The 18367-nt window shown below is 46.5% G+C and overlaps 1 protein-coding gene across 1 annotated transcript; it reads right to left on the reverse strand.

Moving 5' to 3' along the window:
* Positions 1 to 2666: 2666 nt before the first annotated feature.
* On the reverse strand, positions 2667 to 17038 carry rrm2 (ribonucleotide reductase M2 polypeptide). The gene is made up of 10 exons (XM_085996328.1): positions 16921 to 17038; positions 16678 to 16752; positions 16165 to 16317; positions 9571 to 9687; positions 9332 to 9465; positions 9144 to 9238; positions 5491 to 5624; positions 3722 to 3826; positions 3352 to 3465; positions 2667 to 3269 (listed from the first exon to the last, which is right to left on the reverse strand). The coding sequence occupies exons 1-10, from the start codon at positions 17005 to 17007 to the stop codon at positions 3117 to 3119; spliced, it is 1167 nt and encodes a 388-aa protein (XP_085852454.1). The 5' UTR covers positions 17008 to 17038; the 3' UTR covers positions 2667 to 3116.
* Between the last annotated feature and the right edge of the window lie 1329 nt (positions 17039 to 18367).

Raw genomic sequence — 18367 nt, forward strand, 5'->3', positions numbered from 1 at the left:
AATATAAAAAGCAAAAAGTAAAAACAAGTATAAATATAGAAACAATAGGCAAATAAGCAGAAAGTATAGCAATGACAGTCCAAGTTGCAGGATATGATGAATAGTGCAAAAAAGCCTCTATTACCACTGGAAGTAATAGTAATGTAATATGATAAGTATATGGTAGTATAAGTATAATATATATATTTATATATAAACAAATAAATATAAATTAAAATGCAGTGTGCAATGTACAAATGAGTTATAATTTATAAGGTAAGGTTGGGGTACAAGAGTCCTATGTGCACACAGTCCAGTGATCAAGAATGTTCTTGTGCGCTCACAGTTCATTTGATATTCAGTTCCAAAGTGGGGGAACCATAGAGAACATCTACCAGAAACGCTGTTTACGGAGGTCACGGACCATCATCAAAGACCCTACCCACCCCAGCCACAGTCTGTTCGCCCCTCCTGCCATCTGGGAGACGCTACAGATGCATTCGCACCCGAATGACCAGATTTAGGAACAGCTTCTTTCCCAGGGCTGTCATCCTACTGAACTCTACAAATAAACTCTAAAGCCTGCACATCTGTCAATGCACTTTATTATGTTTATGTTACAAGCCAAATGAATGTTAAATGTCTTAATCTAAATGTACACTCTCGGGAGCTGCAAGCCTACATTTCGTTGTACTGCACTTGTGCACTAACAATGACAATAAAGTTGATTATTATTATAATAATATGAGAGGCAGTGGATAGAAACTGTTCTGGAACCTGCTGGCCCTGGTTCGGATGCTGCGGTACCGACGGCCGGACTGCAGGAGGGAGAACAGTTTGTGCCCAGGGTGATTGGGGTCCTGGATGATGGAGCGGACCTTGTTCCGGCACCTGGTCTGGAAGATCTCCTCAATGGACGGAAGTGCACACCCGATGATCTTTTCTGCCGTATTCACAACTCTCTGGCTCTATCCTTGGTCCCTTATTTCTCACCCATATGCTGCCCCTCAGCGACCTCAAAAATGTCAGGTTCCACATGTAGAGCTGGGTGTCGTCAAGTGTACCTCACCACCTCTTGGCCCCTCCGCGGTCTCTAAATGATCAGGCTGCTTATTCGACATCTAATACTGGGTGAGCAGAAATTTCCTCCCAACTAAATATTGGAAAGACCGAAGCCATTGTCTTCAGTCCCCACCACAAACTCCATTCCCTGACCACCGACTCCCTCTCTCCTCCTGGCAACTGAGGCTGAAGCAGTTCGCAACCTTGGTGTCATACTTGGAGAGATGAGCTTCCGACCATCAGATTGTCGATTTCCACTTCCGTAACATCACGTGACTCCGCCCCTGGCTCAGCTCATCTGCTGCCGAAAACCTCATCGATGCTTTTGTTACTTCTAGACCGGACTATTCAAACACACTCCAGGCCGACCTCTAATCTTCCATCTTCTGTAAACTTGAGGTCATCACACCAAGTCCCACCCATCACCCCTGTGCTCGCACACCTACATTGGCTCCTATTTGACCAACTCAATTCTAAAATAATCTTAAGTTTTCAATTCCCTCCATATCTCTAACCCCCTCCAACCTCAGATCTCTGCACTCTTCAAATTTTGGCCTCTTGTGCATCTATTTTAATCACTCCACCCTTGGTAGCTCACTCCGCCTCACCTTTCCTTCCTCCTTTAAGAGGCTCCTTAAAACCTACCTATGACTAAACTTTTGGTCGCCTGCCTGAATATCTTTAGGTGGCTCAGTGTTAAATTTTGTTTGGCAACACTCCTGTGAAGTGCCTTCGGTTATAATACATTAAAAAGGCACTACACGTTGTTGATGTTCACAAGATAGAGGCAGCCTGGGGCAATGCTAGAGTGAATACAGCCTGGAGATGGGGGGATACTGAAGCCACTGGTAAACAACCTAGCCATTAGTTACTCTAGTGTAATTAACTTGGCACAAACCCAGCATTGAACCACTGGATGGAGCAACTATTCACCGGCGAACACAATCATCCTCAATATAACCACGTTAGCAGCAGTGCACACAAGGTGACAGCACTACACCATTTCCAGTTATAATTGGGCTGCCCAGTTGTACAAGATCGTAAATAGTATAGGGAAAAACCTAATTAAATAATCACAGGTGGTCAAGTGTAAAATGTAGTATTTGCTTGGTTTCTGCAATTCTTATCAGTTGGAGGTACTAAATAACTTCAGGGATAAACAGGAATTTATTTAAAGACTGGAACAATTAATTTTAAAAGGTTAGTTAAACTAATTAATTAAAAAACACATTCATGCAATGTAACCATCATGCAGGTTTTATTTATCTACCAACTATAATTTGGCCAAGAACACAAAAGGTTAAATTATACCTTGGAGTTTTAGTGCATTGCATGAATACTGTTAATTAGGTGCCATTATAAACATCTAGTCTTCACTGCCTAGCTGCAGCTATTACACTCAAGTCACCAAGTCTAGCTCAGTGAATGGGAATATATAAAAAAAAGTGCATCACCTCCACAAAATAACCAATACCCACCTCAACTGCCACATGGTTCCTTCAAAGTGTTAAGTACCACCCGAGTGTGTCATCTCACCACCAGTTTCCCATTCTACCTACTAATGAACCAACTAACCTTCTGTCCAGTGCTAAAAATTGGCTAGTGAAACAGAACAAGGCACAAAATGAAGTTTTGAATTTTATTCAGGAAAGTGCATTTTGATTAAAATATTTACATTTTAAAAACGACTGCAAACAGCTACTAAACAGAAAACACCGTGGCTGCTGAAGCCATTTCGGCCCCTTGGCAAAATGCTCAGCAATACAATTGCACAACCAAATGTTTCTACAACATAAAAATGATATGCACCAATGTAGCTATGGCCGCTGTAAACTATGCAATTATACAATTACATATTTGGAGGTAATGTGAACATCTCCCACTTCTGTTTTCGGAACCATTAAGACCATGTGCAATTCTCACTAATGCTGAAATGTAGATCACAGGGCGGTGACCAAACCAGGTTCTCGTCAATACAAATGAAAGTCAAGTCAAGTGATCTGTGGGACTACTAGCACAAGTAGGTTTTTCCAATCCCATTTGCATCTCACACACATGAAAGTCTCCAAGTCCTTTCAAAAGTCTGCATCCAGTGTGAAAGAATTCTCAGTTGTCTTTGCCATCACACCCATTCTCTGGTACTCTCCAACTCTCTTTTCGAAAAAGTTAGTCTTGCCTTCTAAAGAAATGTTCTCCATGAAGTCGAATGGATTATCAACTTTATAGATCTACAAAGAGGTACAAGCTATTAAAATGGTTTTCTTTCAAAGCAAATTCAGCAATGTAGATTTAAATCAAGGGACAACATACCTTCCTGAAACCTAGTTCCAACATCAGTCGGTCAGCTACAAACTCAATGTAACGTTTCATTAAGGGGCAGTTCATACCAATCAAGTTTACTGGCAAAGACTCTGTCAAAAATTCCTGAAAAGTAAAAGTTTACATACTAAATCTAATTTCATTCCATCTTTCTACCAATTCTGTTCTTCCTATGTGAAATTACTCTTCATTCATGTTCCTAGAGCTACAGACTAGATGCTGACTCCATGGATTTTCAAAGCAGGACCACATAGATATCAACTAGGTACTTGGTGCATTTCCATAAAGAAATTTCTGTTTCAGAAATAGTGACAACTTGTACCTTCGATACAGAGAAGTTAAACAACCAAACAGTAATTACCTGTTCAATGTAGACAGCATCCTGGATGACCTCCCGCACCTTCTCTTCTGAAGGTTTGTGTACCAAGTGCTTGAACATCAGACAGGCAAAGTCACAATGTAGACCCTGTAACATTACAGACCTTGAAATCTATTCACAATTTACATTAATGATTTAGACTTTAGAATCAAAAACTATTTCTAAATTTGCAGATGACACCAAATTGGGGGGGGGATAGTCAATACTGAGGACTGCAACAAATTACAGGAGGACATTAATAAACTTGCAGAATGGGCATATAATTGGCAAATGAAATTCAGCACATAATTGTGAGGTATTACATTTTGGTAGGAAGAATAGGGAGGTCACTTATCACTCGGAGGGTGCGAGTCTAGGTGGGGTAGAGGAACAAAGGGATCTCAGGGTACAAATACACAAATCACAAAGTTGCAACACAGGTTAGCAAGGTCATAAAAAAAATCAAACCAAGCACTAGGTTTATTTCTAGAGGGTAGAATTGAAAAGTAGGGAAATTATGCTAAACCTGTATCGAACTTTGGTTAGACCACACTTGAGTACTGCGTACAGTTCTGGTCGCCATATTATAGAAAGGATAGAGGGGCACTGGAGAGGGTGCAGAGAAGATTTACAAGGATGATACCAGAAATGTGAGGGTATACATTAGGAAAGGATGAACAGGCTGGGTCTCCTCTTGGAAAAAAGGTGGCTGAGGGGTGACCTAATAAGAGGTCTTTAAAAATGTTGATAAGAGTGGATACAGAGAGTGTTTCTACTTGGGGGTGAGGAGGGGAGCATAACTAGAGGCCATCAATATAAGATAGTCACCAAGAAATCCAATAAGGAATTTCAGAAGAAACTTCTTTACCCAGAGAGTGGTGAGAATGTGGAACTCACTACCACAGGGAGTGGTTGAAGTGAATAGTATAGATGCATTTAAGGGGAGGCTGGACAAGCACATGAGGGAGAAGGGAATAGAGGGTTACGCTGATAGATTTAGATGAGGAAAGATGGGAGGAGGCTCGTGTGGAGCATAAATGCCAGCATGGACTGGTTGGGCCGAATGGCCTGTTATGTGCCGTAATCTTATGAATTTTATTCAGATGAGAACAGTGACATTGCTGTGTGTAATGGGACATCATACAGTCACAATACAAAAATTGCCACAGTATAAGCAAAGAATGATTTAGCTGAGTAAATAGCATTACCAGAGAGACCAGACATCCATCACAACCTCAGGGGTCACTCCATTATAGGACTTAACTGGGTTTTCTATCCAAAATCATTTAAAACAGGGTGCATTTATTTCAGAGATATCACCAAATTGATTACATTAGCAGCCCAAAAAATTCATTGCAACAGTGATACTTGACTGGCCTGCAAATTGGTCAGTGTCTTATGGGGTGGAAGGAGTGAGGTTTCCACTGATCACAGCAACCTACCTATGCAGGCACTAAGAACAGGCCAATATCCTCCCCCTCCCCTCTTCATATGTCAAGTGACCCACCAACATAGACCACATAAAATTAAATAAGGGGGCTGCTCAGAAACCTATCCAAGCAAGATTTGTTGCTTTCAGGAGCAGACAAAAGGCACTCACATCATAAATGAAGCATTTAGAAATTGAAGTGCAAAAATAAAACTAAATTAGTACCAATGGGAGCTGGTTAAGAATTGGTGCTAAAGAGAAAGCAAATGAGATTAACCAAAATATGGTCAAGTCCAAGATACCAGACTTGAATGCACATTAGCAGCTAGCTCAAAAATCATACCTCATCTCTGCTGATAAGTTCATTGGAGAACGTTAACCCAGGCATTAAACCTCGCTTCTTCAACCAGAAAATAGAAGCAAAGGATCCAGAGAAGAAGATTCCTTCTACAGCAGCAAATGCTACTATTCGCTCTCCTGGTGAATTAAAGTGGATTTAAGTGTTCAAAAGTGATCTTTCAAACTATAGGATAACTGAACAAATTTAAGGCAACAATTAAGTTTTTAAAAAGCCCCAAAGAAATACCAATTCATACAGGTTAATAATCATTTATTCCAACAGTACAGTTTCCACCTTAATACAGGCACATTTGTGCCAACACGACTGATGCTAAACCCATCAGGACTTGAGTGTCTAAGATTTGAAGAGGTAGGAGCTGGGACCCAAAATCTAGTTAAAAAAGGTGGTGGGGACTGTAATGCATGATACAGGTCATCTGTATTTAGCCAATAGCTGATCACAGAATCAGAAATTTACAGCACAGGAGGCTATTCGGCCCATCTTGTCCATGCCCACCGACAAAGCTATTCACCCGAATCCCACTTTCCAGCACTTGGTCCGTAGCCCTGTAGGTTACGGCATTTCAAGTGCATATCCAAGTACTTTTTAAATGTGATGAGTGTTTCTGCCTCTACCACCCTTTCAGGCAGTGAGTTCCAGACCCCCACCACCCTCGGTGAAACATTTCTCCTCAAATCCTCCAACCAATGACTTTAAATCTATGCCCCCTGGTTATTGACACTTCTGCTAAGGGAAATAGGTCCTTCCTGTCCACTATCTAGGCCCCTCAATTTTACACACCTCAATTAGCAACGCCCCCCCCCCCCTTCTGTCCCAAAGAAAACAACCCCAACCTATCCAATCTTTCCTCATAGCTAAAATTCCCCAGCCCAGGCAACATCCTCGTACATCTCCTCTGCACCCTCTCTAGTGCAATCACATCCTTCCTGTAATGTAGTGACCAGAACTGCAGCCTAACTAGTGTTTTATACAGTTCAAGCATAACCTCCCTGCTCTTATATTCTATGCCTCGGCTAATAAAGGCAAGTATCCTGTATGCCTTCTTATCTACCGGTCCTGCTACATTCAGGAATCTGTGGGCATGCACTCCAAGGTCCTCTGATCTTCTGCACTTCAGTGTCCTATCATTTAATAGTGTATTCCCTTGTCTTGTTAGCCTTCCCCAAATGCATTACCTCACTTCTCCAGATTTAATTCCATTTGCCACTGTTCTGCCCACCTGACCAGTCCATTGATATCTTCCTGCAGCTCCTCTTCATTATCAACCCCACAGCCAATGTTTGTATCATCTGCAAACTTCTTAATGATACTTCCTACATGCCAAGTCCAAATTATTGATATATACCACAAAAAGCAAAGGACCCAGTACTGAGCCCTGTGGAACCCCACTGGAAACAGTCTTCGTCACAAAAACACCCTTCGACCATTACCCTGTTTCCTGCCTCCGACAATTTTGGATCCAACTTGCCACTTTACCTTGGATCCCATGGGCTTTTACTTTCATGACCAGTCTACCATGCAGGATCTCATCAAAAGCCTTGCTAAAATCCATAGACTACAAATGCACTACCCTCATTGACCCTCCTTATTACCTCCTCAAAAAATTCAATCAAGTTAGTCAAACATGACCTTCCCTTAACAAATCTATGCTGACTGTCCCTGATTAATCAGTGTCTTTCTAAATGAAGGTTTATCCTGTCCCTCAGAATTTTTCTCCAATTTTCCCACCACCTAGGTTAGGCTGACTGGCCTGTAATTACTCAGTCTATCCCTTTCTTAAACAAGGGTACCACATTAGCAGTCCTCCAGCAACACCTGTAGCCAGAGAGGATTGGAAAATGATGGTCAGAGCCTCTGCTATTTCCTCTCTTACTAAGCCCCTTAATACTTCCTCTTTCACTGTATTTCATCTAATATTTCACACTCTCCCCTGATTGCAATGTCGGCATCGTCCCTCTCGTGAAAACGAAGTATTAAGAACCATACCGATGTCTTCCGCTTCCACACACAGGTTACCTTTATGGTCCCACTCTTACTTTAGTTATCCTCTTGCTCTTAATGTATTTATAAAACATCTTTGGGTTTTCCTTGCCAATATTCTTTCATGCCCTTTCTTTGCTTTCCTAATTCCACCCCTGCACTTTCTATACTTCTCTAGGCTTTCTGCAGTAGAGTCCTTGGTATCGGTCATAAGCTTCCCTTTTTTTCTTTATCCTACGCTGTATGCCCTGTGACATCCAGGGAGCGCTAGATTTGTTCGTCCTACTTTTTCTTTAAGGGAACATACTTGCTCTGAACCTTCACTATCTCCTCTTTGAATGCCTCCCACTGCCGACATGGATTTACCTTCAAGTTTCTGTCTCCAGTCCACTTTGGCCAAATCACCCCCCAGCTTTGTAAAATTAGCTTTTCTCCAAATGAGAACTTTTACTCCTGGTCTATCCATGTCCTTTTCCATAACTACCCTAAATCTAACTGAATTATGATCACTACCACCAATATGCCCTCCCACAGATACCCTTTCCACCTGCCCAGCTTCATTCCCTAAAACTAGGTCCTGAACCACCCCCTCTCTTGTTGGGCTTGCTATGTACTGGTTAAAAAAGTTCTCCTGAATGCATTAAGAATTTTGCTCCCTTTATACCTTTCATAGAAGATAGGAGTAGGCCATTCGGCCCCTCGAGCCTGCTCCACCATTTAATGAGATCATGGCTGATCAACCAAATTCAGTACCCTGTCCCTGCTTTCTCCCCATATCACTTGATCCCTTTAGCCTTAAGAAATATATCTAACTTCTTCTTGAATATATTTAATGAATTGGCCTCAACTGCCTTGTGTGGTAGAGAATTCCACAGGTTCACCACTCTCTGGGTGAAGAAATTCCTCCTCATCTCTGTCCTAAATGGCTTACCCCTTATCCTTAGACTGTGACCCCTGGTTCTGGACTCCCCGCCATCAGGAACATCCTTCCTGCATCTAGTCTGTCTGGTCCTGTTAGAATTTTATACGTTTCAATGAGATGCCCTCTCATTCTTCTAAACTCTAGCGAATATAAGCCTAATCGACCCAATCTCTCCTCATACGTCATTCCTGCCATCCCAGGTATCAGTCTGGTGAATCTTTGCTGCACTCCCTCCATGGCAAGAACATCCTTCCTCAGACAAATTTCACACTAATTTTATCCCAGTTAATTAGGGTAGTTGAAATCCCCTATTGCTGCCCTATTTTTGCAGTGTCAGAGCAGCGGGAGCTGATGGAGACTACAGGAAGCATCAACACCTACAGCAGTCAGAAAGGGGAGACTTTGGGCAGATTCAATTAATCGTCCCTGCGGCATGACAAACAGATAAAGGGGTGGACAGCAGTCAGAGGCACTCAGCTCCTCAGGTGAACAGTACTTAAACAAGGTGTGAAAAGCTTACTGAATTGCCCAAAATAGCCAGCGCGCTTAGTGTTGAGCGGTGCCTTTGCAATTAATTTCAATGGCAATTTGTTTTGCCAAATATAGGCAGCTGCCCAGAATAAGCAGCAGTGTGGTGTGGACTGCAATTATGTTGCATGTGTGGGGGCTTGACAGCTGTGAATGCCCATTTCATCCTCACATACCACGTTCATACAATACAATCACTGCTTACCGAATGTTGCTTGACGGTCACCAATCCAATGCAGTGCCCAGTCAGCCTTCTTTTTAACACAGGGCATAGTTTCAATTGCATTGAACAGATAGTCCCTAGGAAGAAATAAAATTGTGATTTTCAAACAATGGTTGAATAAACAGATTAGCCCATGAATCTTGAACCCCGTGCATTAAGAATCTAGTTACCTCTCCTTACTATCCTTAATATAAGTATCAATAAGAAGGCTGTACATTTCAGAGTGAATATTTTCCATAGCAATTTGGAATCCATAGAAGCAACGAGCTTCAGTTATTTGTACTTCTTGACTGAAACGTTCCACCTAGCGACAAACAAGACAATAAGATCAGCAAAATTCAGATAATTCAAGTGAAAGACAGCTGACTGACCAAGAAAGGAATTCCAGTTGAAGAACATGAATTCTTACCAAGTTCTCATTTACAATGCCATCGCTTGCTGCAAAGAATGCCAAGACGTGAGAAATGAAGTATTTCTCTTCTGACTTCAAGGAGTCCCAGTGTTGGAGATCCTTTGAGAGGTCAACCTATTAAAGTCATTTACAAAACATTAATGCATGGAACACGACTGCACACAATTAATCAGCAAAAACTTGGTTGCCGTTTAGGGAGAAAGCACAGAATTGTTAGTTACAGAACATGAGGATTTATGTAACTTTCCCACAATGCACTTTAGGAAAAAAGGAGGGGGTCTGACAGTGTTCTTTTTGTGTTGAACCAAATTAACTAACTTAATAAACTTTAAAACTTAAATTAAACTAAAATTTGGTTTGCCAGGGTGACTATGCACACTAGCCCCCACGGCACTCACCAGTCTCAGAAGGACTTTTCTTCTTTTTTTAACCCCAGGGGGCAAAGGCTAGACAGTTGGGAGTTTGAATGCACTTTCCAAGTGGCCAGGGTTGGGGGGGGGGGGGGGGGGGCTTTGTTCAGGGGTGGATGCAGAAGGAAGTGGGGTTAGAGGGAAAAGGGAGTTGTGAGGATCATAAGGAAGAAGTGATCAGAGGGCCTTGTCTGTGATTGAGACAGTGGGAAGAGAGGCCAGATGAACTGGCAACGTCAATAGGGGTTGCTGTGAATATGGGTTGGAGTGTTTATTATGGAGGGAGAGCTTAAGGGAAGACAGTGAACTCAGGAGCAAGGGCAAGCTGAGCTGAGATGGAGGTACTCAAAAAAGGATGGTGCCACACCAGAGTGAGATTTGGTGATACGGCCATATCACCATCATGGCAGTTTGGACAGGGCAGATGGTAGAAAGTATAGCAGGCATGATTAGCCCCCAGCACATGCACTGGGTGGGGAGGTTGACGAGGAGGGGACTGGGCAGTTGGGGGTTGCTGTTTGTTTGGAAACTGGGTGTGAAGTACCTGATGCGCTATCAATTACTCATAAAAGACAGAGTTAAGAGTAACTAAAGGCTTTTATTAACAAAAGAATGAAGGTCTGCCTCGAGTGGTCGACCGGTCCAGAATACAAAGGGCTGGGGAGCAGTCACCTTTATACTAGGACTTGTGGGAGGAGTCAGCCGAGGCATGTCCAGGCATGTACACAGTGGAATACAAACAGTGGTTTACCACATTCACCCCTTGTTTAAAATTGAGTCCGGCGGGGTGAAGTGTATTAAAAGTTAGTGTATTGGAGTCTCTCCGGAGGTCTTGTCTGCCGCTGTGATCGGCGTGGCGACGGCAGGGGTAGTGGAGCTTCCGGCGTCGAGTCCTGCGTAGGCTGTGGCACAGGCGTGTCGTCCTCGTAGATGTCGAGCGGGTCGCGGGGCCCAGGCCTGCCGTCTGCTGGGGCTGGATATCGGGTCGTGGGGCGGGGTGGTAGTGAGTAGTGGGTTACTGCAGCCCCCGAGGGTGCAAGGTCTCTTATGGAGACTGTGTCCTCCCGCCCGTCCGGGTATGCAATGTAAGCATACTGGGGGTTGGCGTGGAGGAGGTCGACCCTCTCGACCAGGGGGTCCGTTTTATGGGTCCTCACGTGTCTTCTCAGTAGGACCGGCCCTGGGGACGTCAGCCATGGCGGGTAGCGATGTCCCCGATGTGGACTTCCTTGGGAAGACAAACATTTTCTCATGAGGGGTGGCGTTAGTGGCAGTGCAGAGCAGTGACCGAATAGAGTGGAGCGCATCGGGGAGCACATCCTGCCAGCGGGAGGTTGGAAGGCCCCTAGGCTTTAAGGCTAGCAGGGCGGCCTTCCAAACTGTCACATTTTCTCTTTCCACCTGTCCGTTCCCCCGGGGGTTGTAACTGGTGGTCCTGCTTGTGGCAATACCCCTAGTTAGCAGGTACTGACGGAGTTCGTCGCTCATAAACGATGAGCCCCGGTCGCTATGGATATAGCTGGGGAAACCGAACAGGGTGAAGAGGTCGTTCAGACATTTAATGACCGTGGCACTGGTCATGTCCGGGCAGGGGATGGCGAACGGGAAACGGGAGTACTCATCAATAATATTGAGGAAGTACACATTGCGGTCAGAGGAGGGGAGAGGCCCTTTAAAATCAACCCTCAGGCGCTCGAAGGGGCGAGTGGCTTTTATCAGGTGGGCCCTGTCTGGTCTATAAAAGTGCGGTTTGCATTCAGCGCAGACTTGGCAGTTCCTGGTCATGGTCCTGACCTCCTCAATAGAGTAAGGCAGGTTGCGGGCCTTGATGAAGTGGAAGAACCTGGTGACCCCCGGGTGGCAGAGGTCATTGTGGAGGGCCCGCAGTCTATCGATCTGCGCGTTGGCGCAGGTGCCACGCGATAGCGCATCCGGGGGTTCATTGAGCTTCCCGGGCCGGTACAAGATCTCGTAATTGTAGGTGGAAGGTTCGATTCTCCACCTCAAGATCTTGTCATTTTTGATTTTGCCCCTCTGCTTGTTGTTAAACATGAAAGCAACTGAACGCTGGTCAGTGAGCAGGGTAAATCGTTTTCCGGCCAGGTAGTGCCTCCAATGACGCACAGCCTCCACAATCGCCTGGGCCTCCTTCTCAACAGCGGAGTGTCTGGTCTCCGGGCCTTGGAGGGTTCGTGAAAAGGCCACGGGTCTCCTCGCCTGATTGAGGGTAGTGGCCAGGGCAAAGTCGGACGCGTCGCTTTCCACCTGGAAGGGGATGGATTCGTCCACTGCGTGCATGGTGGCTTTGGCAATGTCCTCCTTGATACGGTGGAAGGCTAAGCGGGCCTCTGCCGTCAAGGGAAAAGAGGTGGACTTGATCAGCGGACGGGCCTTGTCCGCATAGTAGGGGACCCACTGGGCGTAATAGGAGAAAAACCCTAGGCACCTCTTCAGGGCCTTGAGGCAGTGGGAGTTCCATAAGGGGACGCATCCGGTCGGGGTCGATGACTCCGTGTTCCACAACACAGCCAAGGATGGCGAGGCGGTTTGTGCGGAATATGCACTTCTCCTTGTTATATGTCAGGTTCAGGAGTTGGGCGGTGCGGAGGAATTTTTCGAGGTTTGCGTCATGGTCCTGCAAGTCACAGCCGCAGATGGTCACATTGTCCAGATATGGGAAAGTGGCCTGCAACGCATTTTGATCTACCATCCGGTCCATCTCCCTTTGGAAGACGGAGACCCCATTGGTGACGCCAAAGGGAACCCTAAGGAAGTGATAGAGGCGGCCGTTTGCCTCAAAGGCAGTATACTGGCGGTCCTCAGGGCGGATAGGGAGCTGGTGGTACGTTGATTTCAGGTCAATGGTCGAGAAGACGCGGTACTGCGCGATCTGGTTGACCATATCAGCTATGCGGGGGAGTGGGTAGGCGTCCAGCAGGGTGTAGCGATTTATTGTCTGGCTGTAGTCGATGACCAGGCGCTGCTTCTCGCCGGTCTTAACGACCACAACCTGGGCTCGCCAGGGGCTGGTGCTGCCCCCAATAATCCCTTCCTTCAGGAGCCGCTCCACTTCGGTTTTAATGAAAACCCTGTCCCTGGCACTGTATCGCCTGCTCTTTGTGGCGATGGGCTTACAGTCGGGGGTGAGGTTAGCAAATAGTGGGGGGGGGGGGGCAGTGACTGAGTGTGGAGAGGTTGCACCTGGTGCGCGGCGGGCAATTTGGAAGCTGCTGGCTGCGGAGAGAGTGGGGGTAGAGGTCCACCGTATGCCATCGTAACACTTTTAAGGTGGCACTGAAAATCTAACCCCAGCAGGACGGCAGCGCAGAGGTCGGGCAGGACCAGAAGTTTAAAATGATCGTACACAGTCCCGTCTACTACGAGTGTCACCACGCAGTAGCCGCCGATGTCCGCCGACTGGGACTCGGAGGCCATAGAAATCCGCTGGTGCGCAGGCAGGACTGGAAGAGAGCAACGCCGCACCGTGTCGGGGTGGATGAAGCTCTCCGTGCTCCCAGAGTCAAAAGGGCAGATTGTATCGTGGCCATTTACCTTAATGTCCATTGTGGAACTGGCCAGCTGGTGCGGTCTCGCTTGGTCCAGTGTAACGGATGCCAGCGTAGGGGTCGGTGTGTCGCTGCAGGTATCAGATGAGGCGGTGTTGGGGGCCTGCTGCGTTCCGGCTGTCGTCCAAGATGGCGGCGTCCATGATCCCCATGTGGCTGGAGGCGTCCAAAATGGCTGCTGTACCGGTGGTTCGCACATGGCCGGGGAGGCCCAAGATGGCGGCCCGCATGGCCCACACGCGGCGCTGCTGGGGTTCGGGGTGGCTTTGGCCCTGCAGACGCTAGCGTAGTGTCCCTTCTTCCCGCAGCCCGAGCAGATCGCGTTTTTCGCCGGGCAGCGCGCTCTGGGGTGTTTTGCCTGGCCACAGAAGTAGCATTTCTGGCCTTGGGGCACTGCTGTCTGGCCTTGGGACACTGCTGCGGTAGTTGGGCCATTGCTGGGGTGTCACGGCGCTATGAGGCGGTCCTACCGTGTCCCAGGCTGTCATTCCCCGCAGCGTCCACGGTGCAGAGGAGTAGGCATCCATGCCCCGGTAGGCTGCATCCAATGATAGTGCGAGTTCAGAGGCCTTGTTGAGGTCGAGGTCACTCTGCTCCAACAGTCGCTGTCGGGTGTAATTGGATCTGTGGCCCGCTACAAAAGCGTCCCGGATAAGTTCCTCTGTGTACACGGCGGCCTTTACATCCTTACAACCACAGGCCCGGCCAAGCACAGACAGTGCCTGAAGGTATTCCACGGTCGATTCCCCAGGTTGTTGTTTACGACTCCCCAGAAGGTGCCTGGCGTACACTTCGTTCACTGGGCGCGTGTACTGGTCCTTGAGGAGCTTGATAGCGTCCGCGTACGAGGTCGCGTCTTGGATGACCAAGTACACTCGGTGGTTCACTTTGGAGGTCAGGACATCCAGTTTGTCCTCGTCCGTGGCATAGTGGTTAGCACTGTTGCCTCACAGCGCCAGAGACCCGGGTTCGAATCCGGCCTCGGGCGACTGTCTGTGTGGAGTTTGCACATTCTCCCCGTGTTTGCGTGGGTTTTCTCTGGGTGCTCCGGTTTCCTCCCACAGTCCAAAGATGTGCGGGTTAGGTTGATTGGCTATGATAAATTGACCCTTAGTGTTAGGGGGATTAAATAGGTGGGGTTACAGGGATAGGGTGGGATATGAGTTGGGGTTACTGGGATCGGGTGGGATATGTGTCGGTGCAGGCTCGATGGGCCGAAATGGCCTCTATCTGCACTGTGGGGTTTCTGTGATCTGTGATTTGATTGCTGCAGAGGCGGTCAGGAATTTTACGAAACACTTAAGCCAGTGAGTAAACTTGGTGGATGAGTCCGCCTCCCGATGATCTAAGTCCAGGCATGCCGGTGTAAGGATCTTCTCCATTATAAAAATGTTGTTAATAAAATTGATGCGCTATCAATTACTCATAAAAGACTGAGAGTTAAGAGAGTAACTAAAGGCTTTTATTAACAAAAGAATGAAGGTCTGCCTCGAGTGGTCGACTGGTCCAGAATACAAAGGGCTGGGGAGCAGTCACCTTTATACTAGGACTTGGAGGAGTCAGCAGAGGCATGTCCAGGCATGTACACAGTGGAATACAAACAGTGGTTTACCACAGTACCCAAGGAAAGAAATGAAACCAGGCATAACTGGATAACAGGAGGGGTAGGAGACAAGAGATTAGGGCCCAGAGGGTTGAGAGCTAGAAGTAATGGACAGAGAGGAAATTCAGACTATATAGGCACAAAGATTAGGAGATATATCCCAGTTGTAAACAGAATAGAGAGGAGACAGCAAGAGTTCAGTCAAACTGCTTTTTATTTAAAAGTGCAGTCTCTGGATGTGGGCATTACAGGCAATGCCAGCATTTATTGCCCATCCCTAATTGCCCTGGGCTTTCGGAGGACAGTTGAGTGTTCGTGTGGGACAGATCAGGTATGGGCAGCATTCCATTTCTACATGGTCACTTCCACAGATATATTATTTCCAGATTTTCAAACTGAAGTAAAATTCCCAAATTGGTGGTATTCAAACTAATGTTCTTTGGATTATTATTCCAGAAACATAACCACTGCACTACCACTCCAGCAATCATAGACGAGCTATTCACCCAATCTATCTGCCATCCCAGTAGCATTCTACAGGCAGGATGAAATTGCGCTTCACTTGGCAGCCCCCAGAGTTGTAGTTCCCCCAATTTCTGGTCACACTTTTCCCACCCACAATGCGCATATTTTGATCAACCAATTGTGTAATTGGTGCGAAATTTTTAAAATATAAAAAAAAAGTTAAGGTGACCCGTTCTCCGGGAAACTCCCATACACCTCCTAGTGGGCTGTTTGAAGCAGCATGGCCAAAGTCCAGCGAGGTTACCCAACCAGAGGTAAACTGAAATGTAAATGTTTTGTTAAAATAAACTGCAAAGAGTGAAAAAAAAAATGAAATCAAAAGATAGGGAAGAATCCACTACAAAATTGTATAGCTCACAAAAAAACATTTGGGTTCTTGAAAGAGATTAGAGAAAATAAAAAAATGATGAAAGAATCTCACTTTTAAAAAAAACAGGGACGAATTAAAAAGAGGGGAAGAGTCTAGAAGATTGGGGGGAAAACTGACCTCTTCTGCGGTCCAGAAAGAAGCCTCGGCTTTCTTGTACATCCGCCAGATATCGTGGTATTGAATGGGAAAGACAACAAAACGGCGCGGATTTTCCCTCAACAAAGGCTCGTCCTCTAAACTGGCGGGGCGATCCGATTTTTCAGAGCTCACCTGGGGGAAATAAAAAAGTAGTTATAAAAAGTCCTCATTGCCGCACAATAAATATCGACTCGGGGGGGGGGAAACATTTTGGCGCCCATTTATTTCCCCTCCCAGGAAAAAACAATTCGTTTTAAAAAAACGAGTCAGTAAAAAAAAAGTTTTAGAACCTTTATTAAAAGTATACAGAAATTTATTTTTAAACAGTGAATGGAATTCCTTGGATTTTTTTTTAAAGCAGCAAATCCAGAGACTCTCAGCAGCGGGTTTGGCGCCAGAATTCAGCCGCCAGCTCGGGCGAGGGGCGGCCTTCCTCACACAGCAACATTACTTCACAGAAAAACACAAAAATAACTGCATTAACTCACTCACCGGCACCTTGGCTTCCAGGAAAATCTTGCGGGCGGTCTTACTGGCCAGGATCCGGGTGCTGCTTAAAGGTGGCGGCTTCGGGGGGGGGGAAACGGACAAGAAACAACAAGTCAGTCAATCTGCCGCTCGCTTCAGTCAGGTTTTCAAAAAATTGCATTGCATTGTTCAAAAAAAAAATCTCATCAGGCCGCTCGGATTGGGGATGAAAAAAAAGAGTAAGACCATCTCCCAAACTCGACTCACCGTGTTCTCCTTCAGCGAGATGCTGTTCATCTGAGCGGAGACGATGTTCTCGCTCTTGGCGGCGAGGGGAGCGCGGACCGACGACATGTTTGATAATCGTCAAAAAGGTTGGTGGATTAAAAAATATATATAAATAAAATCAGACCAGCTATCAAAAAATAGGTGTCCGATTGAGGGTTTAAACACTTGAATTAACGCGGTGCCGCGAGTTTTTTTTGAGGAACTGTCCGATCGCGGCTGAGCCCGGAGGGGATGGAGATGGAGATTGGCGCGCTGACTGGTCCCGCTTTTTACTCAATGTCCGCTCCTTGCTCGGCTGTGCTGCCCCACTCCTCTGCACTCTGCTGCTCGACCCGCTCTTCTCCCACTTTTCTCAATGTCTCTGCTAGTTGCCCTCTCTGCCCTGACTTTGCTGCCCTAGTTGCCCCTCTGTACTCTCGCTTGTGCTACCCCACTCTGTACTACTTGCTCTACTCTTCTGCCCTGCTAGTTACCCCTCTGTACTCTCTGCCCTGCTAATTACCCCTCTGTACTAGTTGCTCTGCTCCTGTTGTACTAGTTGCTCTGCTAGTTACCCCTCTGTACTCTGCTGTACTAGTTGCCCCGCTCCTCTCTGCCGTGCTGCTCCGCTGTGCTACCCCACTCCTCTGTACTCTTTGCTTTGCTGGACTCTGCTGTGCTAGTTGCCCCGCTCCTCTGCCGTGCAGCTCCGCTGTCTTTCTCACTCTTTCCCGCGCCGGCCGGTTGCCCCCCTTCAAATCCTTTTCGGAATTTGGCGCGAAATCCACGCTGCCCAATCAGCGGCGGCAGTGGCGGAACCTCCTTCCCCGCCGTGACGCAGCGGAGGAGCCGCTGGCCAATCAGCGTCGGCGGGAATTTTGATTTGTCAACGCGGGTCCCGCCCACCGGCTGAGCGCCGAGACCCCACTGGGCACAGAGCCCGGCTCGGCGGGAAAACCTGCAATTCATCCTCCAGTGTTGTAACAATGGAACTTCCCCCCCGGAGGATTTCCTGTAAAAGTTTCAGATATTTAAATCGTAACCAATATACTATGATTCTGAGTTTATTTTTAGTTTGTGGCAGAACCACTGAATGACTCTGGCTAACTGTATATAATTCTCTTTAACGATGTTCTAACACCAGCCTAAACCTGTACCATTGTGTTAGGCATTATTGTGTTTTATATATAGAGTTTGCATGTACAGGGCGTGGCCCCTTTAAGAGCGCGGGAAAATGCGGGCAAATGCGATGCCGTCACGTAGCAAACCACGGGGCTGCCCAGGCATTCCTTGTGGCATCTCCGTTGAGTAAAGACTTGTTTAATTGTTCTCTTGTGTCGATCTCTGTTATTCGTAAATTCCTACAAGTTAACCGTTTCCTTAAAATTTGCAAAGTCACTACCGGATTACTCTGATTTTTAAATTAAAGTTAACGCCTCTGATTTTT

This window comes from Somniosus microcephalus, chromosome 9 (genome assembly GCF_052327205.1).
Source record: "Somniosus microcephalus isolate GS21.2 chromosome 9, FLI_Smic_1.0, whole genome shotgun sequence".
Lineage (NCBI taxonomy): Eukaryota > Metazoa > Chordata > Chondrichthyes > Squaliformes > Somniosidae > Somniosus > Somniosus microcephalus.

Excerpts from the sequence above, each read along its gene's own strand:
- rrm2 (XM_085996328.1), bottom strand. The coding sequence starts at position 17,007 with ATGTCGTCGGTCCGCGCTCCCCTCGCCGCCAAGAGCGAGAACATCGTC. Across the intron at positions 9,466-9,570 it reads GCATTGTAAATGAGAACTTG|GTGGAACGTTTCAGTCAAGA; the intron begins GTAAGAATTCAT and ends GTTTGTCGCTAG. Across the intron at positions 9,239-9,331 it reads ATTAAGGATAGTAAGGAGAG|GGACTATCTGTTCAATGCAA; the intron begins GTAACTAGATTC and ends ATTTCTTCCTAG.